Source organism: Panthera tigris, chromosome B3, assembly GCF_018350195.1.
Source record: "Panthera tigris isolate Pti1 chromosome B3, P.tigris_Pti1_mat1.1, whole genome shotgun sequence".
Classification (NCBI taxonomy): domain Eukaryota; kingdom Metazoa; phylum Chordata; class Mammalia; order Carnivora; family Felidae; genus Panthera; species Panthera tigris.
Window position 1 is genome coordinate 143,378,213 of NC_056665.1, and position 24,276 is coordinate 143,402,488.

Sequence of the window (24,276 nt, forward strand, 5' to 3'; positions counted from 1 at the left end):
TCAGACGGCACAGGTGTCCTCTCCCCCAGGGAGACTGTCAGGAGGGACCCCGAGCAGGCAGTGCCGGGGATCCGGGCTATCCCCCACCCCCGGGCCCTGCTGTGCAAGCGCGGGCCTCGTCCCCGGCCATCTTCCTGTCTTCTCACTTGATTTCAGAGCCAGTTCGACAGAGCAGAAGGGCGGTGTCCCAGGACACAGCAGCCAGCAACGAGCAAGCCACGGTACGTCCCACGGCCTCGAGCGTTTCTCAGGAGCCCAGAGCGAGTCCCGTCCTGGGGCCCTGGAGTGAGGACCGAGCCTCCTGCCTGGGGATCGTTCAGAACCCTCGTCAGGCACCTAATGCAACAGACTGAGTCCAACCTGGCCCCGTGGTCCGTGGTCTGGACCCAGGCCCTTTAAATACAAATTTACTTTCAATTTATAGGATATTACGGAACATCCCAGCGCATCTTACTTTCACCATTGTGGATGTGCTTCTATAAGTGGATAGTAAATTAGTAAATTTTACTAATGGAGTTAGTAATTTACATTAGTAAATTTAACTAATGGAGTTAAACATCCTCATTCTGCTGAACAGAGCTGGAAACACAGGGGGCCCTGGCAGTATGCTCATTAATTTTTTTTTAAGTTTATTTATTTTGAGAGAGAAAACCGGGCAGTGGGGGAGGGGGGAGGCAGAGAGAGAGAGGGAGACCGAGGATCTGAAGCAGGCTCTGTGCTGTCAGCAGCGAGCCTGATGCGGGGCTCGAACCCATGGACCTCGAGGTCATGACCTGAGCCTCCCAGGTCCCCCAGGATGCTCATTAATTTGACATTAATTTGACCTGCTGGTCGTGCTCCATTGAGGGGCCGACAGGCCTTTGCTCTGGGATACCTGTGCTGTACCCGCCAGGGCAGCGCTCACGAGGTCCCCGAGCAGGCAGATGTGTAAAACAGCTTCTACATCACAGCGCCACCTCAGCAGACATAACTTTATTACATAGAAAACAAATGGACATTTTCTTTTCTCGTAAAGAATTTTCTTCTGCATACACAGTACTTACAACTCGAGAGGCTCAGATTAGGGGCAGGAGTGAAGAGGTGTCAGATCACAGACTCAGGGACAGATACCACCCAAGCGACTCCCCCGGGGGGCTGGTGTGGACCCTCAGTGAGGACGTGTTTTCAGCACTTAACTCCTACAAGTTCCTGTTCAACTGTTGTCACTACTAAATGCAATGAAGGAAAGTCCTTTTTCTCTGTTCCCTGGACGGCACGAGGGCCCTACAGCCACCTCCCCCACCCCCACCCCCCACCCCAGTCAGGCTCTTCTGCCTCGGCCTCCCCAGGGGTCATGGGAGTGGGGGGAGTGGGGAGCGTTGAATCAGAAGAGGGGCCGAGGGCGAGCCGGACCTCGATGTCCTCTGAGGTCTACATTTCAAAGAAGAATGTCTATTTTCATCTGGGGAATAGTAAGCACGTAGCTTGAAATGCCAGAAGCTACCGGAAGGCCCGTGCCAAGCACTGCTGGCCCGGCCTCAGCCCTCTGCCCCTTCAGCCAAGACCAGCACCTTCTCCTTTCTGGTGATTCCCCTCCGTGTGTCTAAATTACGTCTCTCTCCGCTTTCTTGATTTATTCGCGGTAGATGGTATCCATGGGCTATTTCCTTGTGAGACACGGGACAGGGCTCGCACGCCTCCCCACCTCCCCCCCACTAGTGTCTGTATGTCACAAGTGTTCAGTCAGAATTCAATGCTTACGTTGAAGGATAGATGCCGCTCACTGCTGAGTCTGGTGACGTGCTAGGATGACACGGACTTTGCCGGCAGCTTTCATTTTCCCTAGAGAGAACTGCCTTGGGTTTTTTCATTTGCTTGGTGGCTTTTTTTTTTTTTTTTTTTTTTTGCTATTTCTTATTTTTTACTTATTTATTTTTAAAAGTTTATTTATTTTGAGAGAGCGAGTGGGGGAGGGGCAGAGAGAGAGAGGGAGACACAGAATCTGAAGGAGGCTCCAGGCTCCGAGCTGTCAGCACAGAGCCCGACGAGGGGGAGCCCGATGCAGGGCTCGAACCCACGAAACACGAGATCATGACCTGAAGCCAAGTCAGAGGCTTAGCCGACCGAGCCCCCCGGGGCACCCCAGAAACGTTGCCTTTCAACGCTCTTGATGTGTCAGTCTGCACAGCCAGGTAGCCCCACTTTCTCCCAAACTAAGTCCCTGTCCCCAGTATTTTCTCTGTCCCTGGGAAGCACTTGTTTCTGGGGCGTGGGGGCATCAGTCAGATGAGGATACACCCCAGATCATGTGTCACATCCACGCCGTAGCGTGAAGCTTCTTCCATTTGTTTCTGGGAAGCAGATGGTAGGATGGAGCCTCCCGTATTTGGTTGCAAATGTTGTAATGTTAGACTCTAGAACTTGTGCCCAAGGAACCGAGTGGCCTGTCACATCCTCAGTATGCAAACACAGGCAATGCGTTTTGTTTTATTTTTCAGGCAACTTTTTTTGTAGGTAGTTTTGCTGATGCCGTCTCAGTTAATTCTATGGTATTCTAAAACTGGCTTTTTAAAATGTTTATTTTTGAGAGAGAGAGAGAGAGAGAGAGAGAGAGAGAGAGACAGAGACAGAGTGTGAGTAGGGGAGGGTCAGGGCCAGAAGGAGACGCAGAACTAGAAGCGGGCTCCAGGCTCTGAGCTGTCAGCATAGAGCCCGATGTGGGGCTCGAACTCGCAGACCGCTAGATCATGACCTGAGCCGAAGTCAGACGTTTAACCGACTGAGCCACCCAGGCGCCCCACCTCTATGGTGTTCTAAACATTGGTTGTAATTACAAAACGAATGCAGCGTCATAAAAATTTAAGTAACCCAGAGAGGTACCAAGTAAGAATACTAAACCAGGGGTTTTCTATCTAAATGGTATATGAAATACACCTAAGTTACAAAAACAAGATCACTCAATCGTCTTGTTGAGGAACTCACTTATTTCCTGGAGAATCCTCTCGGGTGCCAGATTCACAGTAGGCACGCGTTGAGCGTGTCTGGAGAGGCCACCGGGAGCCGCAGAGATGGTCCAACCTGGAGACCCTGAGGTCGCCGGGCGGCCACAGCACCGCACAGGGCACGCTCCCGGGGCGCAGCACGGGGCCTCCCGTGAAAGACCGTCCGCCGTGGCGGCCACAGAAGCGGCCAGGGGCCCGGAGCCCGGAGGCTCGGGCCGGGCCGTGTTGGCAGGTCACAGCGCTCGGTGCCCCGTCTCGAGCAGCATGCTTTCCAGAAGCAGCCTGCTGTCGGTCTCCACGTAGGGCTGGTGCAGCCACATAGACAAGTAGCTCAGGGTGAGGTCGCGGTCCGCGGCGTGCGCAAGCTCTTCGGTGATGGTGCGTTTCAGGAGGAGCTCCTTCCGGTACATGTCGGACAGCTTGCGGGAAACCTCATCTGAAACCAACGTCTGTCTCCTTTAGAAGCAGAAACGCGAGGCAGTGCTCCTGCCCGGGGTGGGGGTGGGGGTGGGGGTGGGGGAGGCACTGCTCTGGAAAGCTCCTCCTCGAACGCCAGCCTCAGCAGGAGCCCCGAGATAAAGAAGGAACCTGTGGGTATTTATCACTCTGGCTCGGGCAGACTAGCAGGATCAGATAGCACGAGAAGGTTCATGAAATTAACAAGTATAACCTTTTCTGCTCAACTCTTCACTTCCTGCGAGGATTATGAACAGGAGGTTCACCTCAAACTGGTAATATTCCAGTAACACATCACAGGTCAATGGTTTTACCCTTTTCTTCCTCATTTGAAAGTGAGGTCTCAGATCGGCATCACATGGCTAGGCCCTTGTTTTGAACTAACAAAGCTAAAGGTAATCGTGATCTCATGGAACTTTTTTAAGTAATGGATTCCATGCTCCCACTACTTTTCTTCCATGGGGCTGGCTGAGCTGACCTCAATTTATCTTTTATTTTATTTTAAGTTTATTCATTTTTGAGAGAGAGAGAGAGAGAGAGAGAGAGGGAGCACGCACAAGCATAGGAGGGGCAGTGAGGAAGGGAGGGAGGGAGGGAGAGAGAATCCTAAGCAGGCTCCATGCTGCCTGCACAGAGTCTGACACGGGGCTCAATGTGTCAAAGCATGAGATCATGACCTGAGCTGAAATCAACAGTTGGACGTTCAATTAACTGAGCTACCCAGGTGCCCCTCAACTTACGTTTTAACTTAAAACAAAACCCAAAAAGCTCTTTCTTTCTTCAAAAGGAAGAAAATTCTGCCCCTGCAGAGGAGGTGGAATTGATTCTACCCATTTTGTTGTTGTTGTTGTTGTTGTTGAGGTTATTTTTTTTATTAAGTAATCTCTATGCCCAACATGGAGCTTGATCTCACGACTCCAAGATCAAAGTGTCTCATGCTCTGACTGAGCCAGCTGAGTGCCTCGACCCATTGGCTTTAAGGGGCTAATAAGGGTAACTGGCTTCATGTGTCTCTAATTATGTTTAACATTCTTTGCTGATTATTAGAGCCAAGAAGCCCATTTTAAGATGCCCCCAACCTCCTTCCCTTACAACGAATACTCTCGAATTGAATTTCAAAGCCTGTCAGCTTCTTCAAGTACCAGATTGAAATAACACAGATACTCTCAGGGTGCCTGGGTGGCTCAGTTGGTTGGGCGTCTGACTTCGGCCGAGGTCATGATCTCGCCAGTCCCGAGTTCTAGCCTCACGTCGGGTTCTGTGCTGACAGCTCGGAGCCTGGATCCTGCTTCGGATTCTGTGTCTCCCCCTCTCTGCCCGTTCCCCCGCTCACACTCTGTGTCTCTCAAAAATAAATGTTAAAAAAATAAATAACACAGATACTCTCCTAATTTCTACTCCTGAGAATCAACTCAGAAAGAACTACTTACAAAACTGGGCTGTGGGCCACGTGTGAAACAGTGGGGGGCGCTGCCTCTCGTGTCCATAATGGTAGTTTTCTAGTTCACAAATTCCCTTGGTAGTTGAAGACAGCTTTTCCATTTTCGTCTGTATTTTGGCCTGAAAAGATATTAATTGGGAATATGAGAACATTATTTGAAATCTGCTCTAGTCTCCGATTCCATAAGATTTCCAAGCTAAGAAGTGTAAGTCTGGTGAGACCCAAAGTCCAATAACTCAACACTGGAAACTCCACGTGCAGCAAATTTCCAGGGAGAGATATGGAGGTAGACAGTTGCTACGATTTCATTCAGTTGGACGACTTCAAAATAAACCCTGGGTTTCTGGTGCCGGAAAGAGACAGCTTGCTGTGTCCCACTTCACCGAGATTTCTGAAGGCACGAATGTTTTTGCACCAAAGACCTGGAGGAATCTCAAGTCAGGCTCTGCCTTTATGGGCTGAGAGGACAAAAGGCAGTAAATGAGTTTATTTCTGACTTTTATTTATTTATTTTATTTAATTAATCAGTTAATTTTTTTAGGGGTCATTTTGAAATTTTTTTTTTTAAGGTCACTTTTGTGATTTTTTTAAAATTTTATTTTTTATTTTTAAAAATTTACATCCCAATTAATTAGCATCTAGTGCAACGATTTCAGAAGTAGATTCCTTAGTGCCCCTGACCCATTTAGCCCATCCCCCCTCCCACAACCTCTCCCACAACCCCTCCTGTAACCCTCAGTTTGTTCTCCATATTTATGAGTCTCTTCTGTTTTGTCCCCCTCCCTGTTTTTATATTATTTTTGCTTCCCTTCCCTTATGTTCATCTGTTCTGTGTCTTAAAGTCCTCATATGAGTGAACTCATATGATATTTGTCTTTCTCTGATTAATTTCGCTTAGCATCATACCCTCTAGTTCCATCCACATAGTTGCAAATGGCAAGATTTCATTCTTTTTGATTGCCGAGTAATACTCCACTGTGTATGTATATATATATATATATATATACACACACACACACACACACCACATCTTTTTTATCCATTCATCCGTCGATGGACATTTGGGCTCTTTCCATACTTTGGCTATTGTCGATAGGGCTGCTATAAACATGGGGGTGCGTGTGTCCCTTCGAAACAGCACACCCGTATCCCGTGGATAAATGCCTAGTAGTGCCATTGCTGGGTCGTAGGGCAGTTCTATTTTTAGTTTTTTGAGGAACCTCCATACTGTTTTCCAGAGTGGCTGCACCAGCTTGCATTCCCATATTTCTGACTTTTATTAACTGCCTTTGAGTATACTGAAAGCTCGAGGCTGTTTCCTTGCTTATAAAATCATCATCACAGCGCTGCACGCTTCACACAGGAAGGAAATGGGGAGGACTTGACATTGATGGTGCCTCGGGGTGGGGTGGAGGGGCTCTGCGGGCAGCTCCCTCACCGCGTCATGTGCAGGGCAGTGGCCGAGGACACGGGCCCGTCACCACTGCTCAGCTGAGCCAGCACAGAGCGCTCTGACGAAGTGCCTGCTTTCACGTGGCGGTTAGGAGGACTAAGTTAGTGTGTGTGAAGCACCTAGTTGGGGCTATAGAAGGGTCTGTTAGGTAAAGGGGCGAAGTAACTAAGACTTCAGATTTAAGACCACATTTCTAATTCCTACGTACACTTATCTTTATGTACGCGCATAAATACGAACAGATACATAAATCATCAAAATCGTAATTCCTTGCACTGGCCCTTCAGCTGCCCTCCAGTCACACCCGAAGTGATGTGCACCGAGCTCTGCTACCGTTAGTTTTTAAAGGACTGCACTCCTTTCCCCAATCTTTTGAGGTTCGATATTTCACCTGGCCCAACCCCAAGAGGTAGGACTCAGCACTTCTGCATTACAGAAGGGACAATTCTCAGGGTTGCTGAACTGGAGAAGGTCAAAGCCAGCACCTCAAGCCACGCCCCCCCGTCTCCTGACATGCCATCCCGTGGTCTCTGTGTCCTTCAGCAGCTCCCTGTTGCCACCCAATTCAAAGAAAAGCTTATACATGATCAGGAGAGCGGACAATCCTGGGGGTCTGATGCTAGGTCGGCGGTGCCCACGCTCAGCTTGGTCATTGACAGAGTCAAGGGAGATGTGCAGTGGGCAGCCCTGAGCCTCCAGGGCATGAGTGGCGGCCCACCCCCCCCCCCAGCTCCACCTCAGTCCACCTCCTCCCACAGACCAAACTCCAGAATGTTCATCCAGCTTAGGGCAAGGGGTGCCTCAAAGTCTCCCACCGAGGTCAGATTCCTTAAAGACACTTAAAAGCCGAGTCTGGGAAAGCATTCTAAAAAGCTGGAGGAGAACAGGAAAAATAACATTATCACCCTTATGACGCCAACTTTTTGCTTTTGGACACAGAATGAGAACTTATTTCCAAACCACTTCAAACTAGAATAAATTCACTGGAGCAGAGAATTTCAGTGCCTGACGCCAGCGCCCCGGTCTTGGTTCCTCCAGTAGGAGGCACCAGGGCTCCTTGGAGAAATGGCTGATCCTGGGACTGAGGCAGGAAATACATGAGATGGGCCCAGAACCTCCTGGAAGGCTGGAGAGTAAGGAAGTGTTCAAAAAGACCAAAACCGAAAACTCACAACGATGGAAGCATGTCAAAGGGACACAGGAGCCAACTGAACCCCTGGTGGCCAAAGCAGGAACAACTCAAGGCACAAAGGAAAGCGGTGCTTCCGTGCTACAGCCCCAAGTGGAAAGCAAATGTCCACACTGCCAGAAACAAGTGATCCAGTAATTAGCAGGTGGGGGACAACAGACAACTCTCCAATGCCCACATAATCCATGCACATGCTCCACCCTTGAGGAGGTGAGGCAGAACTTCTCATTCCTCGAGCGTGGGCTGCAGTGACTTCCTTCTAGAGAGGACATTGTGGAGGGCGGGGGGAGGGGAGGGAGGACTTAGTTTTACAGAGGAGAAACCTGACCACACCCCAGACAGCTGATCAAGGTCAACGCCCATCGTGCTGTGTCATGGTCACAGTCCATGCCCTTGACAGGATGCGATGAGAACAGGACCTCATCTCTGCGGTTTCTTCCAAAGAACCCACAACCCCAATCAAACCGTGAGAAAGACATCAGACGGATTCTAACTGAAGTCCAGCTGTAACACACCTGACCAGTACTCCTCAAAACTGTCAATGTTATAAAAACCAAGGGAAGGGGAGCCTGGCTGGCTCAATCCGTTGAGCATCTCACTCTTGATCTCAGCTCAGGTCACGATCTTACAATTCGTGAGTTTGGGCCCTGCATCGGGTTCTGGGCTGACAGTGCAGAGCCTGCTTGGGATTCTCTCTCTTTCCCTCTCTCTCTGCCCTTCCCCCGGCTTGTGCTCTCTCTCTCTCTCAAAATAAATAAACTTAAAAAAATAATAAAAAACAGGGAAGTCTGTGAGACTGTCACAGCCAAGAGGAGTCTAAAGAGACATGATGACTCCATTTACTGTGGCGTCCGGGAAGGGCTCCCAGGATGGAAAGAGAACGTTAGGGAAAAAACAAAAGAAATGTGAACAGACTACAGCCTTCATTGACTAACAACGTTCAATCCTGGCTCGTGGATTATAACGTAGGTAGCATACAAATGAAATTTGTGAAACGCAGGACAGTAATGTATGAAACAGGGTGCAGGCAGGGGATCATTTACGGGAACTCTCCCTACTATCTGCTCAACCTGTCTGTAAATCTGAAACTGTCCTAAAAGATAAAGTGTTAATAAAAAACATATAGAATAAATTCACTGTCTCAGGACACTGTGGCTTGGGGAGACCATAAAGACCAGGGACCGACCTCTTCCCAAGGCCACTCGCCCAGCTGTGGCATTCATGACCCTGCACTACGAGGCCTGTCTTCCTGTTCTGGTGACTGGCTTGGGCCAGTGTGACCCTCCCCGTCACTCACACTTGCCTTCTATGGAAATAATCCTTCCTTTTTTAGGAAAAAGAAGGTAAGCCCCAGGCTCAAAGACTTTGATGGGGAAGCCATATTCAGCTAATGTTTTTTTAACATGATTTTGATTGTATTATAAGCAAATGTTAAGTAACTAAAGAGCATGGGATTAATACAAACTGTGAGGTGGACATAAGAATGGAGGAAACGTGTGTACGCGGATCTAGTTCCACCCAGGGGTTAATTCCTCCATGGCCTTTGTAATCACACAGCCTTTTAGGGGCTCATTTCCAGTGATGGGACACAGCACCCCCAGCCCTGGACAGGACTCGCCATATTGTTCTCTGGTGGGAGCCAAAGCTTCTGCCAATCCCAGGGGGGTCTCCCCGGTCCCCTTAGAGGCCTCAGGAAACCAGCGTACGGCTTCCTTCCCTTGGGGTGGCTTCTGGCTTTCATGGCAGCTGTTTAGTCTACGGGTTCCTCCTTTTGTGGGTGAAAACTCCCAATTCCTCCAATGACCCCTGTCTGACAAGGCCCGCGCCGCTCAGATCCCCATCAGGACGCTCTGAACACGCATCCACGGTCTCTCGGTCCACGTGGATGGGTGGGCCCATCATTTTCCTGGCTGTCACAGACACAGCCCAGCCTTCATCTGAAGATCTTGGGAACTGGGCTGACCACGCACATGCGCTCACCTATAACCCAGCGGCTACTTTCACTCGGACCTGTGCCGCAGGTCCCGGGGACCAAGGGCAAGGCTCTCCACGTCTCATCTGCTGCTGCTCCGTCCATCGAGCCTGCTGGCTGGGTTTTCTGGACCTTAACTCTCCCTGCTAATGTCTTCCCAGTGTCTCCTCAGTGCAGGTGAGTGGGGCTGAAGAAGGGGTCCCGGGGCACCAGCCTGCCCCTTAAGAATGCAGAGAACCAAGTGTGCCTGGGTGGCTCAGTCGGTTGAGCAGCCGACTTTGGCTCAGGTCATGATCTTGTGGTTCCCGAGTTCGAGCCCCGCGTCGGGCTCTGTGCTGAAAGCTCAGAGCCTGGAGCCTGCTTCGGATTCTGTGTCTCCCTCTCTCCCTGCCCCTCCCCCGCTCACGCTCTGTCTCTCAAAAATAAAAATTAACATAAAAAAAAAAAAGAAGAAGAATGGGGAATACCAAGGACAGATAAACAAAACCAATCACACCCTCCCTTTCCCAAACTTTTTCCTAATGTGCCTCTGGATACAGTTCTAAATGAGAATGTGCGCTAACAAGACCCAAGTGGCATTTAAAAACAAAATCCTTTCAGATTATTTTACACTTTATAAAAATCACATTAGTAAGTGTTGGAAGTGTTTCTCATTCTAACATAGCTTTGAGATCCTGTGACATCTTCATACCAGAAGGGAATGAGGGACGAGGAGGCTATGGAGCGAGGTGGGGGTGCATCGAAACGACAGACCAGAGGCCATCCGGCTGAAGTGCACCTAACCAAGCATTACACGTCTAGCTCGTTGGCTGTTGAAATGATTTCAACACCAGAACTCAGCCACCCGGTTCCTTCTCTTTCAGGGACAATATGTGCGCCTGCTTTTTTGTTCCAGCAAAAATATTTGCCATGATCAAATGGGTTAATTTGGGAAAAAACAAACAAAATAAGTGGGCAGTTTTGCATAACTTACTACTTTTAGGTTTCGATGGCTCATTCTGCCTGTGTTAATTCCCCACTGGCCCTGGAGCTGCGTCGAGACCTCATCTGCCAGAGACACAGCGCGGATACGGTGAAGAAAGCAGATCTCACAGAGCCCACAGCCCTTATCCTCCCGCCTTCCTGTGAGCGGGGGGTCAACGCCAAGTCGCTGACGCCTGTCTGGTTATCTGCTTCTCACCACAGCACCACCCCAGGGCGAAGAGAAGGCAAACAGGACAGTTACAAAAACCGAATCCTTTAGGAGACTGTTTGCTATGTAGCCCCATAAGCATCCTAAATATCCCAAAGACAGTACTGATTTCAATCACAAAGAAAAGACCACCTTACCAAAGTGTCCTCAACTTACCATTATTTTCTCATTTCACTGCTTCTGAAACCATAACGCATCTTGCAATTGATTTGATATTTGAGAGGGTAGTGTTTCTTTCCTGAGAAATTCTTCTAAACGGATAGCTTTATAAGAGTTGGAACCCTAAATCTGAACAAGCGGTATCTCAAGGAAAGACAATTATATCCCACATATTCCTGTTTAACAGGCAAGGAATCATGTTACATATCAGAAACACCTCCATCAAATAAGGTTCAGACATAACGATTTTCTATGTTCATAGGTAAGTTCTAGTTACTCCAGTTCCAGTATGGAGATGGGAGCTGTGTACATTTGGGGGCAGGTATGGTGGGCACGGGAACTCAGTCATTAATTCATTAAACAGACATTAAAGAGCATTTCTCATGTGTTAAACTAGGGCTCACGGGCCAAATCCAGCCCACACCCTACTTTCGTATGGTCCAAGAGCTAAGAATGGGTTTTATAGTTTTAAACGGTTGAAATAAAATGTAAAAAGAATATTCTATGATACATGAAAAGGATATATTAAAGTTTCAGTGTCCATAAATAAAGTTTTATTGGCACACGGCCATGCTGACAGACCTCAACTACCTCCATTCTGACCCCAGTCTATACTTTCTGAACAATTATGTTCTTCTTTCCAGTTTATCTCCTAACTCAGGCAAAGGAGCCAGAGGACATCACACAGGGCTGAAAGAATGAAGGTCTAGGACAGCATCTTGGGGAGCGTCGAGATTTAGGGGGCAGGAAGAAGAAGACACCAATGGAGAAGGCTGAGGAGGAAAAAGCAAGTGTCTAGAGGAGAGCATCTCCCACAGCGTCCACACCTTCCGAGAGACACCCCTGGGATTCGGGGACTGTGAGCACAGGTGGTCAGGGGTTCTGGATCTCACCAAAGCGTTGAAGGTGGTCTGCAGCTCCTCACACAGCATCTCTAGCTCCTTGCTATATTCCGGAAGCGTCCTTCCCACATTTTCCCCGCAAGCCGGGCTGCTGCTCTGTAACTCTGTCTTGTCCTCACTCCTGGACAAGATGGAAAAGAGGGGGAACACGGTACTCTCTGAAAGGCACCTCATCTCATTACGGCAAACCCAAAAAGTGCTATATCCATGCAACTGTGTCAGGCATTTGGTACAGGTGTTATTTCGTGTCATTGTGACATATGTTTACTTATCACTGTTGTCCACGAGGAACACGTCCGCCAGTTTTGCACCGGAGTAAGTCGGCTGAATGCAGCCCCGTGGTACGCTTGGCCTAGGGGAGTCCGTGCTCGATGTACACGGACAAAAGAGACATGACCATTTTCCCAGAGTTCGCTGTCTGGAGATCGTTTGGTAAACTGAATACTGTGGCCTATGGGGCATGAAATTAGCTCGTGGGGTCACCACACTTCCAGGAAAAAACTAAACATAAAACTAGAAGAGACAATATCAGAGAGCGCCTTATGCAGGAAGGTGAACCACTGGTTCTTGCTGAGTGGGCCTCGGCAGGAAGAGGGGGGAAGGCAGCGGAGGGCCAGGGCGCATGACGTGCGCCGGGGACTGGCGAGAGCCAGAGGGACAGGCCGGGCCCAGAGACTCTCAACTCTGGTCTGTGGATGATGACAGAGGAACAGAGAATCCTAACTCTGAGAAATAAAAAATATACATGTAGGAGAGAATAATGAAACTAATCTCCCAGTCAGAAGTGGTAACTGCCAGCGTTTTTTTTTCATGACTCCTGTCTTTTTTAAAGGAATTGCTAAGGGGGTGCCTGGGTGGCTCCGTCAGTTAGGTGTCCAACTTTTGATTTCAGCTCAGGTCATGATCTCATAGTTTGCGGGTTCGAGCCCCACGGTGGGCTCCATGCTGACAGTGCAGAGCCTGCTTGGGATTCTCTCTCTCTCTCTCTCTCTCTCTCTCTCTCTCTCTCTCTCCCCCTGCTCCTCCCCCAACTTGTGCGTGCATACACTGTCTCTCAAAATAAAATAGACATAAAAAAAAAAAAAGTCTCAGGGTGAAGCACTTAGAGCATGAGGAGCTCTGGATGCACTTACCATAAACTGATTTTCAGGTTGGCAATATTATTTGCAGTAGCAAAACCTGTGTCATTGAGGTTTTCCCATTTCAGGATCAAGTTATGCCAATCAGCTGCATTGTCCTTAATTTTTCTTGCACTGACAGATAAGACAGGTTTTCTGGGCGTTATACTTCCAAGAGCATTTCCTGATGGGGAGTAAAAGGAACATAATTATCATGAAATTTGTGAAAAGAAATAAAATGAACCTCATTTAAAACGGGGTCGGGAGGCCCTGAAAGGCGAGCTGTCGTGCGTACATGACTAGCTGCAGGCCAGCCAGCAGGAAGAAGGAAGGTAAGAATTATTATGACGAGGGAGGGTATTTTCCGCATAGGAATCTCATTACCTGCTTTCGAGAGAAAGATCCCTCCCCGTTCCAGCAACAGTGCACCAACCACACCACTTGCAGCCGATGAGAACCTCAAACACGTGTTTTTCTCCAAGGAACTTGTGTTCCACACTCCCCCACTTCCCCCTAAAACCTAATTAAAGCTGACCTTTCCGGGGCGCCTGGGGGGCTCAGGCGGGTAAGCATCCGACTTTGGCTCAGGTCATGATCTCATGGCCTGAGGGTTTGAGTCCTGTGTGGGGTCTGTGCTGACAGCTCGGAGACTGGAGCCTGCTTCAGATTCTGTGTCTCCCTCTCTCTCTGCCCCTCCCCTCCTCATGCTCTGTCTCTCTCTCTCTCTCAAAAATAAACATAAAAAAAAAAATTAAGGGGCGCCTGGGTGGCTCAGTTGGTTAAGCAAGAGACTTCCACTCAGGTCATGATCTCACAGCTCGTGGGTTCGAGCCCCGCATCCGGCTCTGTGCTGACAGCTTGGAGCCTGGATCCTGCTTCGAATTCTGTGTTTCCCTCTCTTTCTGCCCCTCCCCAACTCATGCTCCGTCTCTCTCAAAAATAAACATTAAAAAAAATTTTTTTAATGATTCAAAAAAATTAAAAAAAAAAAAAGCAACCTGATCTTCCCTGTGTGTCTTCTGACTTGCCCACTATTCACCATAGCTTGCTTGTCCTGAATTGCAATTCCTTTCCTTTCTCTTTTTTTTTTTTAACAAAAAGTGATTCTTTGCTCTGTTTAAAGTTAACATTGCTTTGTGGTTACACTGGGGGCCAAAGGAGATGACCCCAGGGGATGATCACCCTCAGGCTGCAGGGAGGCATCTGCAGGGCGCCCTTGTGCTAACCCCTTCAGAGTCTCTCAGATTTTGAGTCCCTCCCTTTGGTGGAGCATTCCACTTAATTCGGGATCTGTTTAAAGTACTCGCTCATTTTCCAAACCTCAGATTTTGAGTAATGGGATCTTGATTCTCTACATTCTCTCAGAAGGGTCCTCCCTGTGGGACCCCAGCTGATCTTATGTTTAAAGCTCTTCCCTCTTCGTGGGCTTATTCATTAATTTAATTTAATTTAATTTAATTTTTTTTAGTGTTTATTTTAATTTTTGAGAGAGAGAGCATGAGCAGGGGAGGGGCAAAGAGAGAGGGAGACACAGAATCCAAAGCAGGTTCCGGGCTCTGAGCTGTCAGCATAGAGCCCAACGTGGGGCTCAAACTCACGAACTGCGAGATCAGGACCTGAGCTAAAGTCGGATGCTTAACCGACTGAGACACCCAGGCGCCCCTTATTTATTCTCAAATATATTAACAGTGCTGTATTAGTTGGAGGTGTACAAGATAATGACTGAACAATTCCACACATCACTCGGTGCTCATCACGCTGGGTACTATTTTTTTTTTTTAAGTAGGCTTCATGCCCAGCATGAGGCCCAATGCGGGGCTTGAGCTCATAACCCTGAGATCAAGACCCGAGCTGAGATCAAGAGTCAGGCACTTAACCAGATGAGCCACCCAGGCGCCCCATGAGAAGTTAAAGCTTCAACGGCCATGATGGCGACCTCTTGATCTCCCCAACTTTTCTCAGAACCTAATTAGAAAGCTCTCAGTCTAAGATTAAGCAGCCTACGAGGGATGCTGTTTTAATGAGTACCTGAAAGCTTATAAACATATTCAGGACTCTCAAGTCGCCTCTTTATAAAATACCAATCCCAAATTAACCAAGTGGAACAAACAATTGAAAGAAGGCAAAAGTCTTCTGAGGCCTCTTAGTGTCAGAGCACACGATGGCCATCTTACACAAAGCCAACAGCCACCTTCCTCTTTCCCTCCAACGTGGCCCCCCCTCCTTTATACCCTCCACTTCCTCATTCAATCCTCTGTCTGAACCTCCTCCCTTTCTCTCTGGACCTCTCCCCATTTCTTCCTCTCCCAAACTTACTAAAACCTGCCCATGAAAGTCAGACCCTCTGAGGATCCAAATGCTAAACTCCCAATTTCTCATGTTCCCTGGACAAAAGCTGAATTACGACCCATAGTCAAAGACTTTCTTGGGCGCCTGGTGGCTCAGTTGGTTGAGCATCCAACTCTTGATTTCAGCTCAGGTCACAATCCCAGGGTCATGGGATCAAGCCCCACGTTGGGCCCGGTGCTGAGCGTGGAGCCTGCTTAAGATTCTCTCTCTCTCTCCCCCCCTCTGCTGCTCTCCCCTGCTCGTGTTCCCTCTCTCTCTTCTCTCTCTACGAAAAAATAAAAAAGACTCTCTCAAAGTGAGATTTGGGAATCTCAGATTTGCCGACAATCCTCGCAGATCCTCATAGATTTGCTGAGTTATTTAATACGGTTATTCAAAGTTATCAACCCAGTTTCTCAGATTCGTATCAACGATTTCACACACTTGTTGAGGGCCAGTCCGAGCCCTGGATGAACACTGCTGATTGGGATAATCCTGATGAATGAGGATTACCTCCAATCTGACTTCAGTCTTTTACTTCCTAAATGATTAAATTCTTTCCAGCTTATCTCTTAACTCAGGCAAAAGAGCCAGCTGACAAAGTACCCGGCGATGGGAACCAGAACTTGTCCCTCAAGCAATGAGGATTGCCCCAAGCCAGCAAGACCCCTCATGACTGACCCCACGACAATGACTGACCTGACCTTCACTGCCCACCTGCTCACACCCACCGACCCCTGCCCCACACTTTCCTTATATAAACCTGCAAGTATTTTCAGCACTTGGGAGACAGTCTTTGAGACATTAGACTGCTGTCTTCCCGGCATTGGCTTTGCCGAGAAATACACTCCTGTCTTGTGTCCTCACCACTCCTTTCTCGGGTCTTTGGATTTTGTCGGCAGGGAGCGGTCGAACCTCGCAGGGAGCGGTCAAGCCCTGGAGGCAGGTGTTCGTGCACCTCTGTGCCCCAGCTACACAGAGAAGAGTCTAGAAGCACAGATGGGGTACTATCCCTGGCCTTGCTATATGATTGAGCTCCTGCGGTTGCTAAATGACTTTCCGAGTTAATTCCTAGGACTTTCCCCAAAACTGCTGAATACGGTAAGATTCAGGCTTATATCCAAAAGCCCAATGAACCTATCTATGGAGGATTATAATAGCTGGCTCCAAATTGTTTTTAAAGAAAATTCTGGTCTTCCTTTAAACATTGAATCCACTTGGGCAGTTTTTAACTCTGTGTTCATTAATGGGCCGAGCTGGGATCTTCCCTTTCTAGTTAAGAGGGCCGGGACGGAATGGGAAGCTTGTCCACTGCAGGCCCAGTTAAAGTAGCCAGCCGGCTCGCCTGCACCCTGGGTGATTCAACGAAAAGGAAGAACCGTGTGGTCCGTAATTTTCAACTCCGACAAATGGAGGCCCCTAAGCAAAACTAAAAGCGTCCCGATCTTTACCGATATTGTAAAAAGCCAGGCCATTGGAAAAAGACCGCTGGACATTTAAGAGCTCCAGCCGCCTTCCACCCTCTGACCAGCCTTTCCAGATCCTTGGGAATGAGGGTCTCTCTGCCCTTACGGACACGAGAGCTACACTCAGTGCTCAACCCCGCTACTGGCAAGCAGCCCCCGCCTCGGAGTGCTAACACCCTTCAAGTGGGAGGGGAGGGTCTCTAGGAAACCTCGAAAGGGTCCCGTCTCTGAACCTGGTCTCTCTTGCCCAGGCCCTCTAAGAGCTGCCCACCTTGTCTCCTTAGTTTCTCGGCCTCTGTACAGTCACCGGGCCCAAATTTCGTAGAGAAGGACGCTGGGATTTCTTTCTCCCGGAAGGGGGAAGTAATTCTAGAATCCGACAGCGGCAACCAAAACAGCCAAGCTGGTGAATCCCGTGACCCTTCAACATCTTTTATTTGCTCAGTCGCCGACCGCACTGGAGCCGATTCCGAGGACACCAACCGTATGATCCTCCTGGACCAACCACCGCCCTCCGTATGGGCAAAATCCTCCACTGCTCCCGGCAGGATCCACAGCTCGCCTCCCATTAAGATCCCAACAGACCCCTCAGAGCCTCTCCCCGGAATTAACGGATGCGCTGTAAACAAAGACACTCTGAGGGCACTTAGATGCTAACGGAACATCGGGAGGCTCGGGGTCTCATTATCCCCTGTAGTAGGGCCGGCGACACCCCTATTTTACCTGTAAGAAGACCCAGTGGCTGAGGAGGGAGGTCTGTCCAAGAACCCCAAGCCATAAATAACACTGACCTCCCTCACCACCCTCTTGTCCTAATCCCCACACTCTTATTAGCCTCTATCCCTACCGAAAGCAAATTTTTCACGGTGACCAGTTTACAGAGCACCTTCTTCAGCATGTCTGTGGATAAGGCCAGCCAATCTCTCTGCTTCGCCTGGGTGGGACAGCAGGACACCAGGACAGTCACGACCCAGGGTTCTTCACGAACCCCGAGAGCGGACTTAGATGACACGAGGTTTTCTGGAGGCGCCGTCTGGTGACGATATCTACGGGACGTGCTTCCTCCGCCTTTTCCCAAGCCTCCCCACAGGAGGACAGCATCCACCTGTTGAAACCTTTAGCCTTAAAAGAACATGCAGTCTTAAAGGGAAAATTGCAGTTAGTTCAAACCCAGGTTCAATATTTAGGGCACCTGAAGTTGAAACAAGGTCCACATTTGGATTTAGGTAGCCTTCACTGCATTCTGAGCTTCCCAAAACCTAAAACTAAGCGTGTTAATGGGGTTTTCTCAGGTTGGCTGGCTATTATTAGAACTGGATCCCTGACCCCATTATTTGGGAAGGTTAGGATGACTTGGCTTTTTTAAATGTTATTTATTTTTGAGAGAGAGAGAGAGAGAGAGAGAGAGAGAGAGAAAGAATGCAAGTGGGGAAGGGTCAGAGAGAGACGGAGACACAGAATCCGAAGCAGGCTTCAGGCTCTGAGCTGGCAGCACAGAGCCCAACGTGGGGCTCGAACTCACGAACTGCGAGATCATGACCTGAGCTGAAGTCTGACGCTTAACTGACTGAGCCACCCAGGCACCCCAGGATGACTTAGCTTTTAATACCTTAAAAGAAACCCCAATAAACATCCTGCTCTTGGACATCCGAATTATCCACTTCCCTTTTTTCCATTTATATATGAAAAGGAAGGGAATTCCCTTGGGGTACTCACCCCCAACACGGGGACCACCATCGACTCCACAGGGCGTTCCGGCCAACAGGCCATGTGGCACCAGGCTCTGCCCCTTGCCACAGAGCCATTCCTATCACCACCCTTTTGGCTCAGGCCAGTGAGGAGACAGTCCCGGGACCCCTGTTGCCATCCCTGTGCAAACTAGACTTTGGGCCAAACAGCAATCCAGTCTTGCCAGAGACTCTAAAATTCCCATTACCGACCGCTGTGCATGCAGCCATTGCTGCACTGATAAAATGACCTCTGTAAATCAATACTATGGGCAAGGTAATAAGGCCATAAAGCACCTGCTCTGCTCGTCCCACCTGCACCAAATTGCAATGCTGGACAACCTGTCCACACCGCCCCTGGGCATTTTAATCGCCCAAGGGACCACCTGAGGTTTGGCAAGTGGATTTTATTCAGCTTCCTCCCCCCCCCCCCCCCCCCTTCTCAAGGATACAAATGTTTTAGCCACGGGTTGTATGTTTTCTTACTGGACTGAGGCTTTTCCTTGTAGGCAGCATACTGCCTCTTCGGCAGTTAAAATTCTTTTTTAAAAAAAAATATTTATTTATTTAGAGAGAGAGCACAGGCGGGAAAGGAGCAGAGAGAGACGGAGACACAGAATCCGAACCAGGCTCCAGGCTCCGAGATGTCAGCACGGAGCCCGACGCGGGGCTCGAACCCATGAGCCATGGGATCATGACCTGAGCCGAAGTCAGATGCTTAACTGACTGAGCCACCCAGGCACCCCAGCAGCTAAAATTCTATAAGAAAAGATCATCCTTACCTGGAGACCCACCCTTGAACTTCATAGTGACTAAGGATCTCATTTCACTGGTTGGGTGATGCGACCAGTCTGTGCTATTCGGCTGGTTTTACAACACTTTCACTATGCTTACCACTCTCAATCCACAGGGCTAGTTGAACTGGCATCATAAACATGTAATTGGCAAAATCTGTACAGGCCCTCTAACCACGTTGGCCAAAGGCACTGCCAATAGTCATTTTATTTTATTTTTATTTTTTAAAATTTATTTATTTATTTTTGAAAGAGAGAGTGTGTGTTCAAGAGTAGGGTAGGGGCAGAGGAAGAGAGAGAGAATCTTAAGCAGGCTCTAGGCTCAGCACAGAGCCCTACTTGGGGCTGGATCCCACAACCCTGGGATCATGACCTGAGCTGAAATCAAGAATTGGATGTTTGGGGTGCCTGGGTGGCTCAGTCGGTTGAGCGTCCGACTTCGGCTCAGGTCACGATCTCGCGGTATGTGAGTTCGAGCCCCGCGTCAGGCTCTGGGCAGATGGCTCAGAGCCTGGAGCCTGTTTCTGATTCTGTGTCTCCCTCTCTCTCTGCCCCTCCCCCGTTCATGCTCTGTCTCTCTCTGTCTCAAAAATAAACGTTAAAAAAAAAAATTAAAAAAGAAAAAAAAAAAAGAATTGGATGTTTAGGGGTGCCTGAGTGGCTCAGTTGGTTGGGTACCCTGACTTCGGCTCAGGTCATGATCTCACAGTTGGGTGGTTCGGGCCCCACATCAGGCTCTATACTGACAGCTCAGAGCCTGAAGCCTGCTTCAGATTTCTGTGTCTCCCTCTCTCTGCCCCTCCTCCACTTGCACTCTTTCTGTCTCAAAAATAAATATTAAAAAATAAATTAAAGGGGCACCTGGGTGGCTCAGTCGGTTAGGCCTCCGACTTGGGCTTCGGTCATGATCTCACGGTTTGTGAGTTTGAGCCCCGCGTCGGGCTCTGTGCCGACAGCTCAGAGCCTGGAACCTGCTTCAGATTCTGTGTCTACCCCTCTCTCTGCCCCTCGCATGCTCATGCTCTCTCTTTGTCTCTCAATGATAAATAAACATTAAAAAATTTTTTTTTAAATAAATTAAAAAAATAAAAGACAATTTAAAAAAAAAGGAGTTGGATGTTTAACTGACGGAACCATCCAGGCATCTAAGAAAACCTGATTCTCGATAAGTGATGCTACTGAACAAAGATCTTGATCAAAAGGGGGAAGTGTGAAAATAAAGGAAACCTCATTTAGTGATAAGATTCTTTTTTTGAAAGTAAGGTCTACACCCAATGTGGGGGTTTGAACCCATGACCCCTAGATCAAGAGACATATGCTCTACTGACTGAGCCACTCAGATACCCCAGGAAACCTCATTTAAAATGGGGTCAGGAAGCCCTGGAGAGGGGGCACCACTTGCTGCAGCCTGCACAACCAGCAGGAACAAGGAAGATAAGAATGATCTCAACAAGGGAGGGCATATTTCACATAGGAAATTTGTCTCCTGCTTTTAAGAAAAGGAAGGAAGATCCCTCCCTGCCCTAGCAATAATGCACTAACCACTGCCTGTAGCCAAGAGCGAAACCACGGTGCAGAAACGACTACAACTGCCAACTCTTGTTGTCCTATAAACTTTGGTTTACAACAACTCTCCTCAATTTCCTCCTAAAACCTAATGAAAGCTGACCTTCCCTTTGTCTCTTTGAACTTGCCTATAGTTCACCATAGCTGGCCTGTCCCAAACTGTAATTCCTTTGCTATGGCTGACTAAATTCTTTTTTTTTTTTAACTTAAATAAAATTGCTCTTTGCTTTGTTTAAAGGTGACACATTTATGGTCTTAGTTGAAGGGCAAATTTATACCTATATTTTCTTCCATCAGAAATAGTCAGATGAGGGGCGCCTGGGTGGCTCAATTGGTTAAGTAGCCGACTTTGACTCAGTTTGTGGGTTCGGGCATCAGGCTCTGTGTTGACAGCTCAGAGCCTGGAGCCTGCTTCGGGATTCTGTATCTCCCTCTCTCTCTGCTCTCCCCCTCCACTCCTGCTCTGTCTCTCTCTCTCAAAAGTAAATAAACATTAAAAAAAAAGAAAAAAAGAAAGAAATAGCCAGATGGAAGAGATGAATAGGGCAAGGTATGTGGAAAGTTTCCATGCTCTCCAAGCACAGTACTCATGTTCACCAACCTGGAGTTGCCCCCAATCCCATCCTTTTGGGCTGTTATGGAGGCTTCATTACATAGGCATGGCTGATTAAATCATTGGGTGTTGACCCTCTTCCCTACGGGGTGGGTAGGGGAGAGAGAGGGGCCTGAAAGTTCCAACCTTTTAATCACAAGACCAGATCACAGGGGTGGGCTGGGGCAAGCAGCCCCCAACCAAAGGCCACCTAGGGGCTTTCCAAAAGTCACGGCATTAACATGACAAAAGACATCACTCTCACACTTTCGGTGATGCCAAGGGTTTTAGCTCTGTGCCAAGAACAGGACAAAGACCAAATATTTACTTATTATAAACCACAATAGCACAGCCTGTTACGCAAGTCCTGTCTACCACTTCTCCAGCTTCTTCCTGCTTGCTCTCTATGCCTCAGTGCTAGCTCTGTACAAGTTCTGACGTTGACCTAGAATATTTTTCCTGTCTGTGTGTGTCCCCATACCCTTGGCTTAGTATCCCGAAGGCTCTGCTTATTTAATTTTCTTTCTTTCTTTCTTCTTCTTTTTTTTTTTTTTTTTTGAGAGAGAGAGAGGGAGAGAGAGAATCTGAAGCAGGCTCCATGCCCAGTGTGGAGCCCAATGTGGGGTTTGATCTCACGAACTGTGAGATCATGACCTGCGCTGAGATCAAGAGTTGGACACTGAACCGACTGAGCCACACAGACGCCCCAATCCTCTGCTTACTTAAATATCATACTGGTTTTTCTTTTATTCTTTACTTATATGACTAACCAACATTAGTGAGTACCAACAATATGCCAAACATGGGGGATGAAGTGACTGAATGAGACCTACCAGGACTATTTTCATGGAACTTACTTTCCAAGCAGGAAGTGGATAATAGACAACTAGCTGACCATGATCAATTTAGACCATGGTGAGTGTCATATGGAAAAGAAAATGGGGAATTGGTGGTGTTTGGGTGGCCCAGTCAGTTAAGCAACTGCCTCTTGATCTTGGCTCCTGATCTCACAGTTTGTGAGTCTGAGCCCCACATCGGCCACACTGATGGCACGGATCCTGCTTGGGATCATGTCTCTCCTTCTCTCTGCCCCTTCCCTGCTTATTCTCTCTCACTCTCTCAAAATAAATAAATAAACTTAAAAAAAAAAAAGTAAAAGAAAATGGGGTCTTGTGTTAGGGTGAGCCCTTGAAGAGGTGTCATTTAGGCTGGGATCTGAATGATGAGAGGTCAATAGCAAGGGTCCTATGTGAGAATGAGCCTGGTGAGTCTGAAAAATTGAGAAAGAGCAGTGTGGCTATGATGAGAAATGGAAGCAGAAAAATGTTCACCTTCAGCCCAGAAGGCTAACCAACAAGGATAGTTCATCAAGGATCCAATATGTGCTGGCTGCTACCTTCTTAAAGCATCTCATGACTGCCTGTAAATCTCACCGACAGTATCAAACTGAGTAAGAAACGCCAGAGAAATCTTGTGGAAGCAGTTTTATGAGTAGAAATTCAAAGAAACACTTAGGACAAAACACTCCCTCCATGTCTCCTCCCCCTTGACCAACTACCAGCTTCATACAGCAAAAAGTGCAGCCCTTTCCGCCCCGGGGTCCTGACCCCATGTTACTTACATAAACTTACAATTGCACCATACAACATCTCAAGATTCTTTCTTGACTATTGTACTTGATCACCCCACATCACCTAGAATGGAATGGCGTGGGGGGGCTGGTAGGTGAGGGGGCAGTCAAGCAACTGGAACCTTACAGACCAAGATAGAGTTTAGATGTATTCCAAGTCAGTGGAAAGTAAACAATAAACTTGGAGTAGGAAAGTGACATGATCTGATTTAGGTTTCCAGAAAGTCCCTCCTTCCACAAAGAAATCTTCCTGGATCCCCCAGGTTGGGTTGCCTCCAGGAGTCATTGCACTAGATGTCTGAAAACAACCTATTCTTCGTTATCACCGGCACTCACTAGTGTGGTATATTTGCTTGTGTGATGTCTATGTTCCCTGCTAGACTGTAAGCACACTGGATAGTGACTGCGTCTTGTTCCCTCTCAGAACCCTGGCACATAGTAGGTGCTGAACAGCCTGTGTTAAATGGGGAAATAGTTTTTACCACCTGTACTATAATCTGCTAAGGGTTACCCTTCTCCAGTAGGGACTCTTTGAGGGTGAGGACATCTGATTCATTCTCTGCTCCACACCAGCACAGATTTAGGAACCTAAGACAAAGTTCTAACTTCAAGAAACTCAGGCTAGTGGGTAAAGAGACCAGTAATCAGAGTCACAGCACAGAGCAGAGTGAGATAAAGCACAGTGGCTGCCTCACTTATCCCTCCAGGGCCTCAGCTCCCAATCTGTTCACATTACTACATGGGATCGCTGTAAGGCTCAAATGAGCTGACCCCCATAAAGCACTAAAGACACGACTTGGCACATGGTGAGCACTCGCTGAATGACAGCTTTTATTATGAGCAAAAAAGCTCTGTGACCGGTAATCCTGAAGGGAATTCAGGGGAAGGTTTTGGGAGCAGCTGGGCACGCAAGGCTTGACACCCAATGTGCTCCGCTAATTCTAGTTTATAATGACAATCACAATTTGGTATCTGAATCAGCCGACACTCCTTTGCATACATCAAGTATTTCCACGCGTGACAAAACTGAGGCTCAGCAAAACTGACGGGCTCCCGGGCCGACCGCGGAGCCTGCGCGGGGCCAGCGGGCTGGGCTGGGCCAAGGCAGGGACCCCCATTCAAGCCGGGAAGCTCCCAGCCTCCGGCCCAGGACGCGGGCCAAGCCGTGACTCTCACACCCTCCCTGCCCCGGGGAGCTGGCCCGTCGCACGCACCTGCCATGCGTCCGCAGATATCCCGGGAAGGAGCCCGAAGCCCCGCCCACGCCCGCCGGAAGCGCGCCGACGTCTCTTCCGCCGCGCTCGGCTAGC

At 48.5% G+C, this 24,276-nt stretch overlaps 1 protein-coding gene across 4 annotated transcripts; it reads right to left on the reverse strand.

The window, feature by feature from the left end:
* Positions 1 to 266: 266 nt before the first annotated feature.
* Positions 267 to 24,265, reverse strand: LOC102966994 (cyclin dependent kinase 2 interacting protein). Of its 4 annotated transcripts, XR_006219115.1 has the most exons (6): positions 16,929 to 17,425; positions 12,879 to 13,047; positions 11,737 to 11,866; positions 4,868 to 4,997; positions 2,962 to 3,417; positions 267 to 305 (listed from the first exon to the last, which is right to left on the reverse strand). XR_006219115.1 is itself a non-coding variant. In XM_042990616.1 (5 exons), the coding sequence occupies exons 1-5, from the start codon at positions 24,185 to 24,187 to the stop codon at positions 3,215 to 3,217; spliced, it is 639 nt and encodes a 212-aa protein (XP_042846550.1). In that variant the 5' UTR covers positions 24,188 to 24,265; the 3' UTR covers positions 2,946 to 3,214. The 4 variants fall into 4 exon arrangements, 3 of the variants coding, with proteins under 3 accessions (XP_042846550.1, XP_042846548.1, XP_042846549.1); XM_042990616.1 differs by lacking the exons at positions 267 to 305; positions 16,929 to 17,425 and adding an exon at positions 24,181 to 24,265 and having other exon boundaries at positions 2,946 to 3,417; XM_042990614.1 differs by lacking the exon at positions 267 to 305 and having other exon boundaries at positions 2,946 to 3,417.
* Between the last annotated feature and the right edge of the window lie 11 nt (positions 24,266 to 24,276).

Coding starts and splice junctions, on each gene's coding strand:
- LOC102966994 (XM_042990614.1), bottom strand. CDS start 17,226: ATGGGAGGCGAGCTGTGGATCCTGCCGGGAGCAGTGGAGGATTTTGCC. Junction 11,867..12,878: donor AACCTGAAAATCAGTTTATG/GTAAGTGCATCC, acceptor CATCTTGTCCAG/GAGTGAGGACAAGACAGAGT. Junction 4,998..11,736: donor AGACCACCTTCAACGCTTTG/GTGAGATCCAGA, acceptor ATATCTTTTCAG/GCCAAAATACAGACGAAAAT.